The sequence below is a fragment of the Chelmon rostratus genome, chromosome 2 (genome assembly GCF_017976325.1).
Source record: "Chelmon rostratus isolate fCheRos1 chromosome 2, fCheRos1.pri, whole genome shotgun sequence".
In the NCBI taxonomy this organism is placed as follows: domain Eukaryota; kingdom Metazoa; phylum Chordata; class Actinopteri; order Chaetodontiformes; family Chaetodontidae; genus Chelmon; species Chelmon rostratus.
In genome coordinates this window covers 14,527,223-14,546,316 of record NC_055659.1, presented here as the reverse complement: position 1 = coordinate 14,546,316, position 19,094 = coordinate 14,527,223, and the positions used below count along the sequence as shown (strand labels likewise).

At 39.1% G+C, this 19,094-nt stretch overlaps 4 protein-coding genes across 5 annotated transcripts in view; 3 read left to right on the top strand and 1 right to left on the bottom strand.

The window, feature by feature from the left end:
* The window catches only part of LOC121615800 (testis-expressed protein 264 homolog), a 32,178-nt gene extending 30,564 nt beyond the window's left edge, over positions 1–1,614 (bottom strand). Inside the window, exon 1 of the mRNA XM_041950242.1 lies at positions 1,175–1,614. Coding sequence (XP_041806176.1) covers positions 1,175–1,429 — 255 coding nt within the window. The 5' untranslated portion in view covers positions 1,430–1,614. The remainder of the gene's footprint in view (positions 1–1,174) is intronic.
* Positions 1,615–2,138: 524 nt separating this feature from the next.
* gpx1a (glutathione peroxidase 1a) lies at positions 2,139–3,787 on the top strand. Its single transcript, XM_041950230.1, has 2 exons — positions 2,139–2,439; positions 3,109–3,787. The coding sequence occupies exons 1-2, from the start codon at positions 2,215–2,217 to the stop codon at positions 3,457–3,459; spliced, it is 576 nt and encodes a 191-aa protein (XP_041806164.1). The 5' UTR covers positions 2,139–2,214; the 3' UTR covers positions 3,460–3,787.
* A 1,007-nt stretch (positions 3,788–4,794) lies between these two features.
* Positions 4,795–6,172, top strand: brk1 (BRICK1 subunit of SCAR/WAVE actin nucleating complex). The gene is made up of 3 exons (XM_041959296.1): positions 4,795–4,949; positions 5,488–5,570; positions 5,667–6,172. Exons 1-3 carry the CDS (start codon positions 4,832–4,834, stop codon positions 5,691–5,693), a joined length of 228 nt encoding a protein of 75 aa, XP_041815230.1. The 5' UTR covers positions 4,795–4,831; the 3' UTR covers positions 5,694–6,172.
* A 1,570-nt stretch (positions 6,173–7,742) lies between these two features.
* rbm5 (RNA binding motif protein 5) lies at positions 7,743–17,086 on the top strand. 2 transcript variants are annotated; one of them, XM_041953084.1, is made up of 25 exons: positions 7,743–7,890; positions 8,178–8,220; positions 9,176–9,353; positions 9,470–9,628; positions 9,765–9,834; positions 10,259–10,332; positions 11,049–11,132; positions 11,432–11,492; positions 11,857–11,922; positions 12,008–12,168; positions 12,335–12,432; positions 12,632–12,719; positions 12,807–12,875; positions 13,210–13,270; positions 13,596–13,696; positions 13,796–13,952; positions 14,378–14,469; positions 14,565–14,741; positions 14,859–14,999; positions 15,112–15,195; positions 15,365–15,550; positions 15,667–15,741; positions 15,839–15,939; positions 16,027–16,156; positions 16,270–17,086. In XM_041953084.1, exons 2-25 carry the CDS (start codon positions 8,204–8,206, stop codon positions 16,393–16,395), a joined length of 2,556 nt encoding a protein of 851 aa, XP_041809018.1. In that variant the 5' UTR covers positions 7,743–7,890; positions 8,178–8,203; the 3' UTR covers positions 16,396–17,086. The 2 variants fall into 2 exon arrangements, with proteins under 2 accessions (XP_041809018.1, XP_041809010.1); XM_041953076.1 differs by having other exon boundaries at positions 15,109–15,195.
* The last annotated feature ends 2,008 nt before the right edge of the window (positions 17,087–19,094 follow it).

The following is a 19,094-nucleotide window of genomic DNA, read 5'->3' as shown; positions in this document are numbered from 1 at the left end:
GATTTACACAAGTATAGCTGCTGATGTGAAAACTCCAAGCTAATAAGACAAGCCTGTCATCTGACTGTCAGAGGATGAATTCAACATCACCAGCCCGGAAAATTGTTTGACTAATTGATTGATGGAATGTGTTTGATGAGTAAATATACACTTCGACTCTGCACAACTGTAGTTAAGCTCCCTAATGGCTAATTTGCACTGTGGCCATCTAACATCCAACACATCACAAAAAAAAAAACAAAACAGCAGAACACATATAACATCAGCTGTTGAGAAAGGTGACTGGGGCTCTCTAGATAAGGACACTGCTCTTTAGCATACAAGAATGCTACTGCAAAACCTTGAAATGACTTATCCTGGCAGCTAGACGCAACAGATTTCACTCAAACGGTAAGATCAGCTGAATCAGATTCTACAAGAAATTGAAATTTCTATCAATAATGTGTGTGAAAGTAAGATCATTTTAACAATTTGTTGATTCATTGTGATCAAAACTGTCAGTATGTTACCATAGTGTTTTATTTTAGTTGCAAAATGTTTTGCATTAATTTAAATATAATTCTTTATTTTGCAAGGTGTTGTTAAATACTGAACATTTTAAGAGTCCCGTCAGACCTTAAATTAAGCTCTGGTTGGGACTACATCTCAGGACTTTCAAAAAACAACCGCAAAATGAACTTGGATAATATTCTTTGACATCTGAATCAACAAAACCCACCACACCCTTGCCAGATGTGCTATGATACTGCTCAGGGGAAAACATGAAATAAATCAGCCAGTGCCAAGAGTCTCAAGTGCCAAAATGCTGAGAAATAGAGAATACAGAGAATGTGAAGACTACATGACATGTCTCTAAGCTGATTATTCATTGTGAAAAGAAACATTTCAACAGAAAAATGTAATTGTTTAAAACCATCAAGTGTTGAGTGTCTGCTGAGAAAGAAGGAATTCTTCTTCGACCGCTTCACTCCTTTAAAGATCATCATCGCCATCTAGCGGTCGACTACACGATCTACAGCACTTTAGATTAGATTAGATTTTATTGATCTCACAATGGAGAAATTCACTTTACAAAGTAAAATCTGCCTGATATTCAAAATAAAATATTGAGTGAAGTTCTCAAAAACACCGGTGAAATAAACTGCTCTACTAGGGGTGATGTGTAATGCTTTACCTTTTTAGGGTCATCATAAAATACACCGATACACGGAAGCTTTGGTCCAATATTGTGAGACTCCTTAAAAAGTTGCCAGCTGTTTTTGTACGGTCCTACATTGAATTTGTAGGCGAATGTAGTCTTCTTTATGGGAGGGGAGCCAGTTAGCACGATAATGTCCGAGAGGAGTCCCGACTTCAACATGTAAGCAGCTGCTGTTAGAAAACTTAACAACAAGCTAAAGACCACACACACAGCGAGCCAGTCCGGCATGTTGGCTGCCCAACGGCGGGAGCAGACACCGTTATTTACTTTGCTTCTTTTATACTCTCGACACGTCTGTATTTCCTGTAACAGTCTAATATTTTTAAGTAAATATTTGGCTGTTTTCAGTTGCCATTTGTCCGTCGGGCGTTATTTTTGAATTTATATGACCAGAGAGTGCAAAGTATACGGGACTTCCTGGAAAGTACCATTTATGCCGACCGAAGGGGTGAATTTGTGTTCCAAATTAACTTGTGCAGCTCTTTAAACAAGAAAATAGATCACGCCAAACAAATTTTAATAAGCGAGTTTCACTGGTAGTGTAGCTGTGCGCAGTTAATATCCGTAGAGGTCATTTGAGGTTGTTTGATAAATACCAACTGTTGCATCGAGTCGATTAAATTACGCCCATTCTTGACGCTTTCTTAGGTTTGTAACGTATTCTGAATGGAAATTAAAGTAAATTAACTGTACAAAACAGTTAAGAGATTGTAACATGCGAAGTGATCAGACACAAATGTTGTAGACTATTAAGAAACACTGATTTACCAAATTTGGCTAATAATTAATATTTAACTGTGCAGTGCATGGTGACCTTTCTTTGCAATGGAAAAAAATACTTGCTTAAGAGTTCCGTCACAACTGTGGCCCGCCCCATGAATAACCCGAGGGCTGGACTTGCAGTTCACTTGTTGACATTAATCAGCCTGAATAAAGACAAGCAGTAACGTTTCCGGTTTTTTTTTAAGTAAGTCTAACAGCTTGCTCGTGCAAATCATCCGGATACAGCGAGAATGGCTGGGAATGTGAAAAGGTTTTACGAGCTGACAGCTAAGCTGCTGTCTGGACAACTGTTCAGTTTCTCGTCACTGAAGGGGAAAGTTGTTCTCATTGAGAATGTGGCGTCTCTCTGAGGAACAACAACCAGGGACTACACTCAGATGAACGAGCTCCACAGTCGTTACACCGCCAGCGGACTCGTTATCCTGGGTGTGCCCTGCAATCAGTTTGGCCATCAGGTAGGCCTGTTTCTCCATGGGAGGATATTATTTACATATTTACAATATAATCTGATATGTCTAGGATGCTAAAATATTTCAAATGCGGGCTTCAGACTGTAGAAAAACTAGTACACATTATCTACTGTTTATTCATATCAGAAATTCTAATAAGCGCTGTTATAAAAAATAAAAAAATGAAGGATGCTTGTGTTGAATTACATGTGTCTGTTTTGAGACTTTGTGAACAGTAAAAGGTTTGGCCTTCAGGCCTCAGGTTACATGCAATTGTTACACAAGTATCATAAGCAAAATGTGCTTTACTCAAACCTAAAACTACTCATAAGCAGCAGAATGTCTCTTTTCAATGTGTTATTACTAATGTGTTAATGATAAAGTAGAATTTTACATTTTTCATTTGTTGTAGTTGGTAGAGGTGGAACTAATTATAACAATGCCTCGTATTTTAGAATTTGATCATCGGTTTCATATGTAAAAGTCTTAATGGGCAAAATAGATAACTGTAATTATGTAAAATGGAAATAGTGAAGAAAAACACAAGTACCTCCAAATGAAAGTGGTACAGAAAGTAAGAAATATACCAGTGGCATCATTTTGTGTGTCTGGCTTTTGGCTTCTACTTGATGGCATCAATAAGGTATTGAATGTTTCTGTCTTTTTTTATAACAGGAGAATTGCAAGAATGATGAAATCCTCAGGTCTCTGAAGTATGTCCGTCCAGGGGATGGCTTTGAGCCAAAGTTCCAGCTCCTTGAGAAGGTGAACGTGAATGGAGAGGATGCCCACCCCTTGTTTGTTTATCTTAAGGAAAAGCTTCCATTCCCCTGCGATGACGCCATGGCTCTCATGACTGATCCAAAGTGTATCATTTGGAGTCCTGTGAGGAGAAACGACGTGTCCTGGAACTTTGAGAAGTTCCTGGTGGGTCCTGATGGAGAGCCCTACAAGCGCTACAGCAGAAATTTCCTCACCATTGACATTGAGGGGGATATTAAAGAGCTTCTAAAGAGGGTGAAGTAAAGAGTGCTGCGACACGTTCTGTGGCTGTTCAGGATATCAGCCATGTCCAGCCTGGCCAAAAAGATAAATCATGACCCATCTGTTTGGGGTATTTTATCATGTTTTCACACATTCACAGTTTAAGTAACTTGCAACACTCTTACATTTGTGATATTTCCATTACAGTACGCTATGGCTGTTCAGCCTATTTACTCAATGAAGACACTCTTTGAAACCTTATTGTGAGAGGAGTTTCTGATGAAGCTGTAAAAGACTGACTCTGCCACTGTGTACAACCCATATCACAAATATCTTCACTGGCTACTTGAAAAAGACAAATAAACATTTAATGTCATATAAAGTGTGACTGTCATTTGTGGGCAATGCATACAAACACATGAATTTCCTTCAAGATATTACTGGGTATCTGGAAAATATATGTAGGCCCACTTCAAGGCATTAAAGTAGTACTTCAAATGTCAAGGTACTAGTTGAGGTATTAATGGTGTTAATGTGAACAAAAAGTGTGAAGTCACATTTGCCCGAAAACAACTGTAAAAGTAGATATGACAGTTATGGGAATGATTTAAATGCTTACAATTAGGCTGAAGAGCAGTGATGGAAAGTTAAGTACACGTTTAAGGTACTTGTACTTTACTTAAGTACTTCAATTTTCTGCTACTTTATACTTCTACTCCACTGCAATTCAGAGGCAAATATTGTATTTTTCACTCCACCACATTTATTTGAATATTTAAGTAGATCCATGTCAGATTACTAATACATAAAATAATCAACAAATATGATGTATTGTTTCAGGATGACTTGAGGGGGGAGACGCACAAACTAGCAGCATCTGAAGTGGTGTTTTCAGATTAATGCATCAATAATAATAATACAATACTTATATTGTTCTGAAATTGGTCTTTTTGCGTAATATGTACTTTAACGTTTTTTTGTAAGCAGGACTCCTTCCTGTAACACATTTTTTCTGCATTGTGGTAGTTGTACTTTTTTTTTTTTTTTTTACAGTAGAAGGTCTCAGTACTTCTTCCACCACTGCCAAATAGTAACGCATAATAACTAAGTTATGACTGTGACGTTTAATTTAGTCTACTGCAATAATGAAAATACAGACGCAGAAGCGGAAGGAAGCCTAAACGACATTCGGAGTCCTCTTTTTTTTGCTTAAACAAAAAAACAAATGTTAGTCATCAAAAACGGAATAAAACAATGTAGTTAAAATACAATTAAAATTAGTTTGTGATTTGAATGAATTGCTCATAGATATAAAGCAGGAACAGAGACACTTCGCCGTCTACGCCGTACTTCCTGGATGAACGCCAGGGGGACTATCCTTGACTGAACGCTACCAGGCTGCGACTTTTCCAACATGGCTGGCCAGGAAGACCCAGTGCAAAGAGAGATTCACCAAGACTGGGCGAATCGAGAGTACATAGAAGTAATTACAAGCAGCATTAAAAAAATCGCCGACTTTCTTAACTCGTTCGGTAAGATTTTAACAACCAATTTTATGGATGAGATCACTAATGTGGATATCTTGCGTAGATAGCTAGTTCAGCTAGCTGCCCTGCTGTTCCTAGCACTGATGTTGATGTTTTCAATGGCCACTCCCAGCTACCAATTAGCTTTATCGTTAGCTGTGAGTTTGTTACTCTTTCGTCGCCGAAATATAGTGGCAGTTTGGTGTCGAATTACCGTACTTTCTTTTCGCTTGTTAACTAATGCTAACAGCCTAAGTGTCAATATGTTGCAATAAAAGACTACTGGATGAGACAGCTAGCTAGCTAATGGATGTTAGGCCACCACCTCAGCAAACGCTTGTTAGCTCGCTTGTCATTAATGTTACACCAGCAACAGCATCACCCCTGAAGCTGAATGATGTTTTCACATCATTCATACTTATTACTAACAGTGGCGTTAGTTTAGTTGATTTAACGTCGCTGTGATTGACAACATCGACAAGAAACGCCCGACACAATGACGACTGTTGACGGTAACATGCTAAACACAATTCATCATCCTCAGATATGTCGTGTCGATCTCGCTTGGCCACTCTCAATGAGAAGCTGACAGCGTTGGAGAGGAGGATTGAATATATTGAGGCGAGAGTAAGTAAACTGCAATTTCATGTAAACAGGCCAATGATGGTTTGAATTTGAATGTTGCAAGTGATACAATCATTACACAAATATGTCTCATTACAGGTGACAAAAGGAGAGACCTTAACCTAGAACTCATCATGGATATTTAAAGTGCTCCAGAGCCACCTGCCCATCCCCTCCACCCCTGAATTTTTTTGAAAGAAAAAAAAAAGTGTGATGGATTCCACCCTCCTTTTTTGGGACCATGTGGACCGTTTTTATATTATATGGCTGAGTTTTGTGTTGTTTTATCTCATGACATATTTGTATAGAAGATATGGGACGGTCTTGGGTGTCAGTAACTCAAGCATCATCAACATTATTCAGCAAAAATAACCTTGTGTATTGGTTTTAAAACATACTGTGGAGCTCAGTTATGGTTCTGGTATCAGCACAACTGGTTGACTGTCTTTGTTGTATACAGTGTCATTACCACTTCAGAGATATATGAAAGGGGAACATTCTTGTGTGCCAAGTTGAATAAGTAATTGCGTAGTCATCTTTACTAAGGGCCTGCTTGTACAATGAACTGTTTGGTGATGTTTCAATAAATGATAATTGAAAATTTATTTTATGTTGCAGCTTGGTCAGATACAACTTTATTGACTGTCAACTTTATGTTGACACTTACAAGGATCTCATCACACTCAAACACCATAGACAAATTTGTGGGAAGATGCAAATGTAGACAAATAGCTAAACATTGAAACAGAAAAATTTATGGTAGCCATTACATAGGCAAGAGCTGGCCAGCACACTGCATTGTACCAGGGCTATGGTACATGGAGTTCAGGGGGCTATAGCAGTGGCATAAGTACTGGAGTGAAATTTAATATGGTCAATATTATAAGATACACTTTATTAATCTCCAGCTGGGGAAATTTGGTGTTACAGGTAGTGTCAATAAAAATAGCAAATAGTAAAGGCAATGGAAAACAATACATATGAAATAAGAAGTTGGCTATGCATATGCACATTTTATACAAAGGAAAATATATTGCCAATAGAAAGTACTTCAGAAATATTTACAAACAATTGCACATGGTTATGGATAAATTAAGTGCAGTGTTTGCTCTATTGCACAGTAGGTAAATATGAACATATTTGTGTCACAGTGGAAAGAAAAATGTATATGCATAGTGTTAGAAATACAGTATGAACAATAGGTTATATAGAGAGATGGATGTGCATACTTATAATGGGTGAAGACCGTATGTCCTCCACATACAGTCTGCTAACACTTAGAAAACATGCACAAGCTATTGCACAAAGTGCATTTTACACTGTATTTCGTTCAGTAAGACTGCTAGGCCAGACTACAGGGGATAATAGTGTTTCTCTTGTAGAATCTTCACAATCATTCCTCTAGATCAATATTATTATGGCGTTCCAATAATATGAACTTTAATGCCAATGATCTTGATCATTTTTGTTTAGAAAATGTCACTTTCCTCTCACATTTTAATGTGGTTTTAGGATCAGCTTGAAGACTACAAACAGGGATTAATGCCGTTAGTTGAAGTACACGATCGCAAACTCCACATCTGCAGGCCAGTAGCATACACTGATCAGGCATAACATCATGTCAACCTGCCTAATATTGTGTTGCTTCCCCTTGTGCTGCCAAAACACCTGGGCCAGCCTTCGCTCCCCAGGTGCATCAGTGGCCCTTGTCAAACTCGCTCAAATCCTTACGTTTGCCCATTTTTCCTGCTTGTAACACATCAACTTTGAGGACAAAATGTTCATTTGTTGCCTAATCTATGCCAGCTGCCATGATGAATAGATAATCAGTGTTTTTCACTTCGCCTGTCAGTGGGCATAATGTTTTACCCGTTCGGTGTATATACCCAGTAAAATGGCGGAAACGAGAAAGGGTTGTTTTGCCCTTAGTTTAACCTCTCAGGCAGCACTTGAAAGCTACATGTTCAGGTATCATGCATCGAATAACGTTAGCAGACACACAGATGTAATTACCTCTGACTGTAGCCAATCCCAGCTGGAGTGGTGACCCACATCTTAATCTTTTGTAATGTCAACAAAAACAAAACCTGTAGGGTCGACCAAAGAAACAAACAAGTGCTGCCTGTGAGCCAAATTCGGGAAAAAAAATCACTACTTCCCATAATGCACCGGGCTATTCACAATGCATCTTGGGACAAAGAAGCTGTCGTTGAGGCGTATTGAAAAGTCCGTGGACGTGAGATGATTTTTTTTGCCCACAATTTGTCAAATATTGTTTTGAAGAACTACTAGTTGGTAATAACATTGATAACAAACTACTAAGGTGAGTGACTGTACATTCAGACGGGAAACTGAAACAATCTTACTGCGGAGCATTGGCGTAGTTGGTTTAGACATAATAGCTAACCTAAGTTAACCTACATCTGTTTGCTAACGTTAGTCAGGGTCCATGTTGTGGTTTCCACGTATTTTGTTGTGCGTATTGCCCCCATAGTAATCTAAGTAAATATAGTGTGACTACAGGGGAACTGTTCTGTTTTTGATTATGTAAACCTGCAATACAAATGCCTGTTTGCATAAATCGAAACTCATGTTATATTTGCTTTCCAGAGGCCGTGCGTGCGCAGCAGGGAGAAATGGGAGCTGATAAAAGGTCAGTAACGTAACTTTGAACGCTAACGCCGCTGGCTGTGGTAGATGTGGTTAACTATAATGGCCATGTTTTTTAAAGGTTAATCTAAGTTTAAATTTCTGTTTCGTCCTCAGAGGGGGAAAGAACTTAACGCTAACGTTAAATAACATATAGCACGCCTGCTTATAACATGTACCATTACATTAACGGGAGCCTGTAGCAACGTTAAATAGCGTTAATTAATGTAAAAATGTCGTTCCAGTAAACACTTATGTAATTATTAATGTACTTGTGCAGTCACACCTTGCCACATCATCTCAACCATTCTTTCCATTAAAGCCGAAAATGATCTCTTAGAATTTCGGAAATGTTGCACGGTATTTTCCTCAATGTCTTTTAAAAATGCTTACCAAGCTGGATTCCGCAGGAAAATCATTTTACTAACTACCATTAAACTTTGTCTTAACAAGGGTGGGACCACCCAAGTTGTTTTTTTATGGAAGACTCAAATAGGAAGTCGCAAAGTGATGTTTAAGTACGAGGGAAAATAGATTTTAATTAATAGCTGCATCTTAACGAAATTGCGTGTCTGGTGTGGCATTTCCAATGAAAATGACTTATTGAATTTTGGATGCAAAATTTGATACGATGTTTAATTGACATGACACTTGAAAAGTATAAATTTTCACTGCCATTTGCTTTTGATATTCTTACTTTGATATTCATTTGCATTGATATTCTTTTTGTGCAATACTTTTACTACTGTTTACTATTTGGCTATTTTATTATTATTGTTATGTATATAATATTTTTACTGCTCGCTATTTTTATATTTTTATTATGTATAGTTTGTTCTTTATAGTCTTATTTTCACTTATTTCACAGTGTGTAATGAATCCTACTATAACGAACCTCATTCAATTGCAAACTAGTTGAACTGATAATTTATTTTGCCTTTCAATATCCTTTTGAACAGAATTAGTCGCACAGAGCGTAGCGGTAGGTACGGCTCTGACCAGTCCCGTGATGAATCAGAATGGCGTGACAGACGAGAGAGGGACCAAGACCGTGATCACAACATGCGCCGCTGGAACGACGAGAGACGTGTTGAGCGTCTTGACGGAGAACGTCGAGGATCGAGAGATAGTCCAGAGGTAGGAACTCCAATTTTTGGTGCCTTCCAATGGTGTTTGTAATGATTTTGTAAAAAACACTTTGTTGTTTGATGAAATGCACACTTAACTGATGTACTGATCTATTTGTTTTAAAGCAAAGAGAAAGGAAACGACGCAACAGTGATAGGTCAGAAGATGGTTATCACTCTGATGGCGACTACCCAGAGCAGGATTACAGAAGGGAGCCAGGGGAGGAGAAGAAGAGCAAGACCATCATGCTCTGGGGCCTGTCTCCTCATGTCAGTGAGGACGATGTAAGTCTCTAGTTTTCTTTGCAGTTAGGCAAACTCTTACGTGTTTTAGTTTTTTTTTGTGTGTGTGTGTGTGCACCACTCATTCTGTAAGATGAAAATGATGGTGTTAAAATGCCATATGCATTTTGTTATTCAGATTCGTTTTGCCATAGACCAATTGGAGGGACCACAGCCAGTGGATGTCAGACTGATGAAAAAGAAAACAGGTGAGAACCAGATATGTGACGGACCCTGACCTCCCCCCAGTCTTTGACCATAGGGCCAATCTGCTTCCATTCAGACCTGTTTTCCCATAGCAACTAGAAGAGAATTGTGTCAAGTTACATGAAAAAGGATTTAAAGTGTTAATTTAAGACTTATCATTTCAGTTCATTGTGGATCTTTTGATGGTAAGTAAGAGCAGCAGTAACAATTTTGAGAAAATCAATTGGCATTCACACTTTGTTGTTAAGTGTGATTCAAACAGTGGTATTCATCAGGATTTCTTGCTATGGTAAATCTCCTAAGGAGTGGCCTACTGTGTACCAAACACGGCCTGGATCGTGAAGCAGTTTGTGGAAGAGTTTGAATAATATGCCCATGGACTCTTAACTAACACGCCTCCCGTCTATATTTGAATGCTGTCTCTAGGTATAAGCCGTGGTTTCGCCTTCGTGGACTTTTATCACTTGCAAGATGCTACCCGATGGATGGAGACCAATCAGGTTGCTTCACAATCGCCAAGTCTAGTTTTAATCTTGGGGATCTGGAAAAATAACCCAAATGGCAACCAAAGTGCATTTAATAAGTAGTGTGGAAAGTGTATAGATCTTTTTGGAGAAAAAAAAAAAACAAAACAACTCATGGATTGTATGCCACAGAGCAAAAAGATTTGATTTGTATATTAGTAGAGATGATCATTAATGTTATTTATCTTAATGTTTTAGTTAATTGTACTTGTAGTAGCATCAAATCTGCAGGTTTGACTTGTACTGTGAGATCATCTCATTAAGGATTGTGCATTAAATGAACACACCATCTTTACCTTGCTGATAGAGGCATTATCAGTGATATTTCAAGGATGAATGAAAGCTCAGACTTTAATTTTTTTAAGCCTACCCCTCAAAATTTTTAATCTTCCCTTTTTTCTTTTTTTTGTCCTTTTTTTTTTTTTTTTTTTTTTTTAAAAAAAGCAGGAACAAATGTTAGGGCACATTGTACACTCTGCTCCAGCTCAGCCTGGGCACTCGGGTCCCAAACACCTAAAGAACCCTCCATACATCATGCTCACATACACATCATGTGCCTGTCTTGTCTTTAACACAAAGGCTATCTGTTGGGGGTCCCTCTCCCCCATCTCTCCCTTCCAACACTGCTTGCTCTATTAATGAGATCAATGCTTGCCAGGAATACTTGACTGATTTTTGTCGTCCTCTTTCAGAAACGTCTGACCATCCAAGGCAAAAGCGTGGACATGCACTACAGTCACCCCAGGAACAAGTATGAAGACTGGCTCTGCAACACTGTAAGTTAATGATCTGTCTTAGTTTCATGGCCACATTATCCAAACAAAGCTTCTTCAGAACACCTCACATACACACACATAGGCCAATAAGTATATCTGATAGGCCTAATAAGTTTCAATTGTTGCAGTCGTGCTAGCGTTATTTTGGTACACCTCCATTTGGATAAGTGGTAAAGCTTAGGTTGTGTGTCAGGTAAGTATGGTATGCTGCACCAATATAGATTTCCTGTTTTCTGAGGCAGCACTGTTCAGGGCTTTAGTAGGTGTATAATAAAAATGATGTGAACGGTTACTTGCAGTGTGGCCTGTACAATTTCCGGAGGAGGCTGAAGTGCTTCAGGTGTGGAGCAGCCAAAGCTGGTAAGTAGTAAAATCAACAAGAGGCCACTGACTGCGGACATCCGGGCAGCCTGGATCAGCAATGCTGGGATGCAACGCAAAGTCTGTGTTGTGTTATTGATGTCAGATATAGGTTACGTGCATAGATGGGAAACAGCATGCATTTTTTTTCCTCGCTACCTGACAAATCAACATGGGGACAAACCACAATACATGATGGAGTTAATGAAATCGGCTGTGACAAAAGCTGTCTAGTATTGTAAAACACTGACTCATTTTTAGCACATCTTATCTCTTTATACCTCATTTCCAGTTCTTTAATTGAAAGAACCATTCTGAAGGTTATGTTAATGCACCTCTTACTTCTCTGTCATTCTCTCAACAGAAAGTGAAACCAGCAATAATACTGGAGCCTCCGAAACTCAACCCAGTGGAGATTTCTATGGCGACAGTAAGGACTTTTTATTGATGTCCACACGACAAATATCCCTATTCGTGCTAGGTTGTTCTTACATATAAACTTTTGTCCTGTACAGCAATCATCCTGAGAAATATTGCTCCTATGACCACCGTGGAAGCCATCATGACAGCCTTGGCACCATATGCTAATCTTTCATCAAACAACATTCGCCTCATCAAGGACAAGCAGACAGGCCAGAACAGAGGCTTTGCCTTTGTACAACTGTCCTCTCCTCTGGTAAAACATGCTTTAATACAAGCAGATGAGCAGTGTCAGTATTTACTGTTTTAGCATCATTATTTAATGCTGTAGCAACCAACCACTTATCAGTGCCTCTATTTGGCTTTTCTACTTACATCACTACTGACTTGTCTTAATAATGTAATATGACTTCTTTTCATAGGAGGCCTCTCAGCTGCTGACCATCTTACAGGGATTGCAGCCACCTCTAAAACTGGATGGAAAAACTATCGGGGTGGATTATGCTAAGAGTGCTAGAAAGTGAGTGTAATAGTGCAATTTGTGCCTTGGTTTTGTAATGGATGATAAGTTTTACTTACATCTATATTCTAAACTGTTTATTCCCTTGGCAAATATCACTTATTTTTGCTGTTTTGATCAACAATATAGGCAAAGAGTCAGTCGCACTCACACTTGGGGAATAAACTTATGAGCATTTTTTGCCGTTTGTCTGTTTTAGGGACCTTTTACTACCTGATGGGAATCGAGTCAGTGCCTTCTCTGTGGCCAGTACAGCCATTGCTGCAGCCCAGTGGTCCTCAACACAGGTAAGTCCATTTGCTGTCAACATTCTGTTACTTATTATCTCCCATTGTAGATATAATAGGCTCATAACCCATGCTTTACCCTTTCAGCCACAGCAGAGCTCAGATGGATTATCAGAGTACAGCTACCTACAAGAGGGCTATACTCCAATGTCACAGGTTAGTTGAACAAATTAAGCAAACATCAGTTTCAGACCAGATCGTTTCTGATGTATATTTTTTTTGTTTGCTTTAAAGATGGCTTCAAGATAACGTGGCTCCATAGTAACATGTGGCAGCTTTAGGAGACTACAACAAAGACAACACATCGTTTGAGACATAATTGTTCAGAGAATATTCAGAGATAAAACATGAAGCTGCACCTGTACATCATAACAATGTATTTCATATTGATATATGTTAGAATTTTCACAGTGGAAAATATCTACACCTCCTTAGTTCGTCACCGCTGAAGCTCAAAAATCAATATTTCATAAATGGCTTTTTTCAATAGGACTACCAGATGTACTACCAGCAAGGAGCCAGCACCTCTCAGGGAAATGGCATTCTAGGAGGTATGAGATGCTTTCACACTTAATAGATGTTGGTGCACTTACTGACCATTTATTGTGTGGTATTAAAGTATTGCACTTAGTATTTAGTAATATAAAATGTTGAGTGCTTTTCATGTGATGCCGTGCAGGTAATATCACAGGATATTCTAACATTTCTTCATGCTGAGGTTGTAGCAACAACAAACTGCAATAATAACATAAATAAATCCTACTGTTAAAAGGAACGAGCACAAAGATCCCGTGCTGGTTTCTGAACATTTGACTTTGTACAGTGATGTGTGTTTTGTTGGAAAATTGTCACAGAGCTTTGCTTTTCCAATTGTAGCCGCCCCGGGTGTAAAGATTGTACCAACTCCAGCTGGAGTAGTGATATCACAGACTGCACAAGTCTACCAACCCCATATAATTGTGCAGCCTGCAGTTCAGGTAACATGCACATTTTTGTTCGATCTGTAATTACACTGAAATACCATTATTCAAATGCATGGTGTAACAACCTCTAAATAACCATTCTATTAATTTCAGGCTTTACCACTTGCCCAGCCATTAGAGACAAAACCCCAGACCGGACATCTTTCAGGCATTGAAGCTGCATCTGTGCCTGTTGCCCCTGTTGCTGCTGCCACCGTTACTGCTGCCAGTACATTAATAACCCCAGGACAGACAACTGACACCAGCAGTGGTATGAGCACACAAGATCCCTCAAAACCTGTTCTGTTGAAGTGTGATGTGCATAAAGAGAAAAATCTCTTGAGGTTCCTGTCATGCATGTTATATTCTAGTGTTCGCTTGTTTACAGACTGAAACACAGAATCGTGAGAATTTGGCTCTGCCTGTAGTTTAAGAATGAATAGGTGTTCTTATATTTTACAAACTGATTCAAAGCACTAAATTTAAGATCAGCCACAAGGAGTCCTTGTCATGACTGACCAAACATTTGGACCATGCAGCAGTACCTGTGATTACTTTGTTTCGTCCCAGTCCTCTGGATTTTTGTTTTGAAAGCTGCATTAATGGCCACAGATATTCGACTTAAAAGGCAACTGTTTCATAACTCTAAAAACAAGTTTTCCACAGTCATCATTAAAGATGTTTTGTAATTGACAGCTACTCCTGACACGTCCTCCTATCAGTATGATGAATCCTCTGGCTACTATTATGATCCTCAAACTGGCCTGTACTATGACCCCAACAGTCATGTAAGTAGTGCACATCCACCACGTGAGTCAGTGGGTTTTCTGTCATGTTGGTGAGAGTCACAGGAGCTTACACTTTTTTGTTTATGCCTTTTCAGTATTACTACAACTCTCAGACCCAGCAGTATCTGTACTGGGACAGTGAGAAGCAGACTTATGTACCTGCCTCAACCGACACAAATCCTGGACTGAATGATAACGCAGCAGCAGGCAGCAAAGAACCTAAAGAGGCCAAGGAGAAAAAGGAAAAGCCCAAAAGCAAGACTGCTCAGCAGGTATTGTGATATGAATACTACATCAGCACATATTGTCTGTTATGCCTTTTTGTGCTTTTTTTGTCATTTTGAGTTGCTTTTTAGATTTTAACGTTAAAATCGGTTTCACTCTCTCAGATTGCTAAAGACATGGAAAGGTGGGCTAAAACTCTGAACAAGCAGAAAGAGAACTTCAAGAGTAGCTTTCAGCCTATTAGTCAAGAAGAGAGGAAGGAGGCTGCAGCTGCTGATGCTGGCTACATACTGTTTGAAAAGAAGGTAATCCAGTGGGAGTCAGTATCTGAAAAAATGAAAAGACTGTATGAATGTGTAAGCTTTAGACTTTAATATCTTTAACGGACTGATCAAGTTGTATTTATTCATGTAGCAGGCAGGAGGTCTAGACAGACTTATGCCAGAGATGCCAAGGTGCCCTGAAGAGGAGCCACCAGCCAGCTCAGTCAACACTTCGAAGGTGAGTGTTTCCTGCTTTCCTGGGGAGGCTGAACCTCTGATCTGCAGTGTTATGCAATTATCGTCAAAACGATTTTAATCCTGTGGTAAATATTTGCTCTGAATTACATTCAGGTGCTATTCATGTTAACAATATTTGCACCTGTCTTTTTTATCCATGGTGTGGTTAGTGTGGCCTTGTAGCAGCTTACAGTGGAGACAGTGACCCTGAGGAGGGGACAGCTGAGCCTGATGGTGGTGACGGAGGCCAGGACAAGCTGACAGACTGGTCAAAGTTGGCCTGCTTGCTGTGTAGGAGACAGTTTCCCAACAAAGAGAGTCTAGTTCGACATCAGCAACTCTCTGACCTCCACAAGGTAACATCACATGTATGATCTTCAGGCCTAAATAATGAAAGTCCACAGTGTTGGTCAGAAAAGCACTAAGATCATTAATTCACTGAGGTAATCATCTTGTCTCTGGTCTTTCCTAGAAAAACCTGGAGGTTCTCCGCAGATCCAAAATGAGTGAAGCAGAGCTGGAAGAGTTGGAGAGGAAAGAGACAGAGGTTCGGCGCAATACAGAACCACCCAGTTGCTACTGAGTCTAGTTGCCCAGTAACTGCATTTAAAAATTCAAAATGTTTTTATTCTTCTGGTGAATAGATGAAATATAGAGACCGGGCAGCTGAGAGGCGAGAAAAATATGGCATCCCTGAACCCCCAGTGCCCAAAAAGAAGAAATTTAGCCAACCAACACCGGTCATGTAAGTAACTTTAACAGATTTGTGAAAAATGCTGTGTTTTTAGTTGTATATAAATGATTAAAATATCCAAACATTTTTCTTCTGCAGTAACTATGAACAGCCCACTAAAGACGGCCTTAACAGTGACAATATTGGCAACAAAATGCTGCAGGCCATGGGCTGGAAGGAGGGTAAAGGTCTCGGTCGGAACCAGCAGGGCATCACTACACCAATTGAGGTATCTACAAAAATGACCTGGTGGTGTCGGGGTGTAGTCAACACCCATCAGCATCAATAACAGTATATATATGTCTCTGAAAAGTTTGTAAGTTTGTTGTTTTCCCCCCTCAGGCACAGTTGAGAACAAAGGGAGCAGGACTTGGCACTAAAGGCACCAACTACACCCTCTCTGCTTCAGACACATACAAAGACGCAGTCCGCAAAGCCATGTTTGCTCGCTTCACCGAATTGGAATGATTCGTTAGTAGAGCTGCAATGAATAATTGATGAGTAGACTGAAAGAAATTTAATTGTCCACTATTTTGATAATTGGTTAATCGTTTTAGTCATTATTTAAAGCAAAAATGTCAGACATTTGCTGGTTCCAGCTTTTGAAATGTAAGGATTTGCTGCTTTTCTTTATCATTTATGATCGTAAATGAAAGAGTCTTTGGGTCTTGAACAGCTGGTTGGATAAACGAAGCAGTTTGAAGACCTTGTGCTCTGGGGAATTGTCATGAACTTTTTTCATTTCATATTTCTTTTGACATTTTATAGACTAAACAATTATTCATGAAAAGATTGATCGTTAATCAAAATAATCATTGCAGCCCTAGTTGTTGGTCTCAAAGTCAAATGATTAATGACATGTGAACTGTCGGGGAAACAAAAGAGGTTCTCCTCTAATGATTTCACTTTGTTTATGATACATGATGTTTATGTCTCTTGCCATAATGGTTCAACAGGCAATAGGAAACTTCTGATGGAGGTGTATTAAGATGGTGAATAATATTATTTATAAATTGTACATAGGCACAGTAAGTATACTTCTCTTGTTTACATATTTCTTCTGTGTTAATGAATTTTTTTGTCTCAGCATGTTGAAAGGATTGTACAGTTTATACAAAAATCTTGTCTGTCTGTACAGAAAATAAATGACATACATGAATTATGTTGGTCGTTATTCCATCACATTACATGTATTTTTTTTTTTTTTTTGGAAAAAAATAAAATAAAATTTAGTTAATTTTGTTTTTGTATAAAATATACAAAACCGTAAATTATATGTAATACTGCACAAAATGTAAAAGGAAATATGTAAAATTGCACAAAAGTATGGATATGAGTGTAATTTGTCAAACAACATCAACGCAGTCTTATGTAAAGTGATGCTGGAGTTGAATAGTCTGACAGCTGATGGAATAAAGGACCTGCGGTAGCGTTCCTTTTTACACACTGGATGCAGCAGTCTTTTACTAAAGGAGTTGCGAAGGGCCCCCACATTTTCTGAATGAAATGACTGATATTGCAATGATGTGCGGCAGTACCACAATGTCCTGAACTTAAACTAAATACTTAAATATTACTGAATATCCATTTCACGAAACTAGTCCGAACCAAGTTGTATTTTTTCAGGTGATCTGCTTAGTGAAGAACATTTCCCCGATCATGAACTGAGCAAAATCCTTGTTGCAGTATGTCGCTGACCACCAAGAGAACTACTGGTAGAAACCAATGCGTTATGCCCTGTTCTATATCATATATGCAATATTAAAGCTTACAGTTCTTTTTCAAACTAATATATAAAGAAACACATAAATGTTTTCCTAATTTTTGATTATTCATAGTTTATTGTATGTGTGTTTTCTGTGCAACTATTAATTACTATTATGTTAGTGTCAGGGTGTTGTAGTGAGACTGTCCTTCCACTAGAGGACACAGGTGTGAAGCTACGCGCTGACTGCCAGTGCTGAGGCGGCCTTCAGCAAGACACCAAATGTTTTTCAGCCAGTGTAGGCACGGTGGCTGACCTTGTCCTCCAATCTTCCTAAGGTCACACCAAAACTGAATTTCACCAGTGAGACAAATGACGAATCAGATTCCATGAGTACCAGCTTATACCACCAGTGATTATAGACAAATGGAGTGAGCTGGTTTTGGCACTTTATCTAGATCCAGTGATTCATCTCAGGTTTGGCCCGGCCTCTTCAGTTACTATCTGACAGGCTTGCTTTCATATGTTGGAGCTTTCATTGTAGCGTGGTAAGATGAAACACACCTTGATGAGAGCTGCTTCTGGTGGTTCCCCACCCGTGATTTATTGCACCATATTAGTCACATGCAAAGCTCGGAATCGTGTTGATGGTGATTTTCTGCAATAACAAGCAATGCACTGGAGTCTTCAGTCTATTTAAATGCTTATACTGGGGCAGTCGTACCAACACAGTTCTAATAGGTTATATTACTTTAATATTTGAAATAAGCACAACATCAATATGTGATATCCTGACAATATTTTCAGTATAAAAAGGGACACGTTATCATATTACCTTCCTGTGGTGTGTCATTGTTAAATAATACAATGCAATAAGACACTAATGGCATTTTCTGTATCCCTAAAACAACCCTCTGTGGTTCTCACACACTGTCATCAAGGAAGGACACTGTTACTCTGGTTGCTGGCTCCACAACACTGTCACCAAAAGCAACTCTCCTCAAGGTGTGTTACATCTTGCTACGACCTCGCAATAACAAAGCTCCAACAAGATGAAAGAAAGCCCATCAGACAGTAAATGAAGAGTCTCAGGCCAGGCCAGATATGAAATGGGTCACAAAAGGACAGATCTGGTTCTGATTCTGATCTAGATAACATTTCTCTGTGGTGACTGACGCTGTGTCATGGTAATCGTGGGTTCCTTGTTTGTCTGACTCTGGAATTGTAGTTTTATTGTCACCTTCACAGGAAGATTAGAGTGCAAGGTTAGAGTGTCGGAGCTGAAAAACATTTGGTGTCTTGCTGAAGGACGCCTCAGCAGCACCAGCTGGCACACGGCTTTAAACCCATATCCTCTGCTGATAATGAGTGCTGTGCTGTATGGAGCAACGAGGATCTGTGGCTTTACAGTAGATGAAAGATTTTTGTGTTATCACAGTGGAAGGTTTCTCAGGCCCAGGTA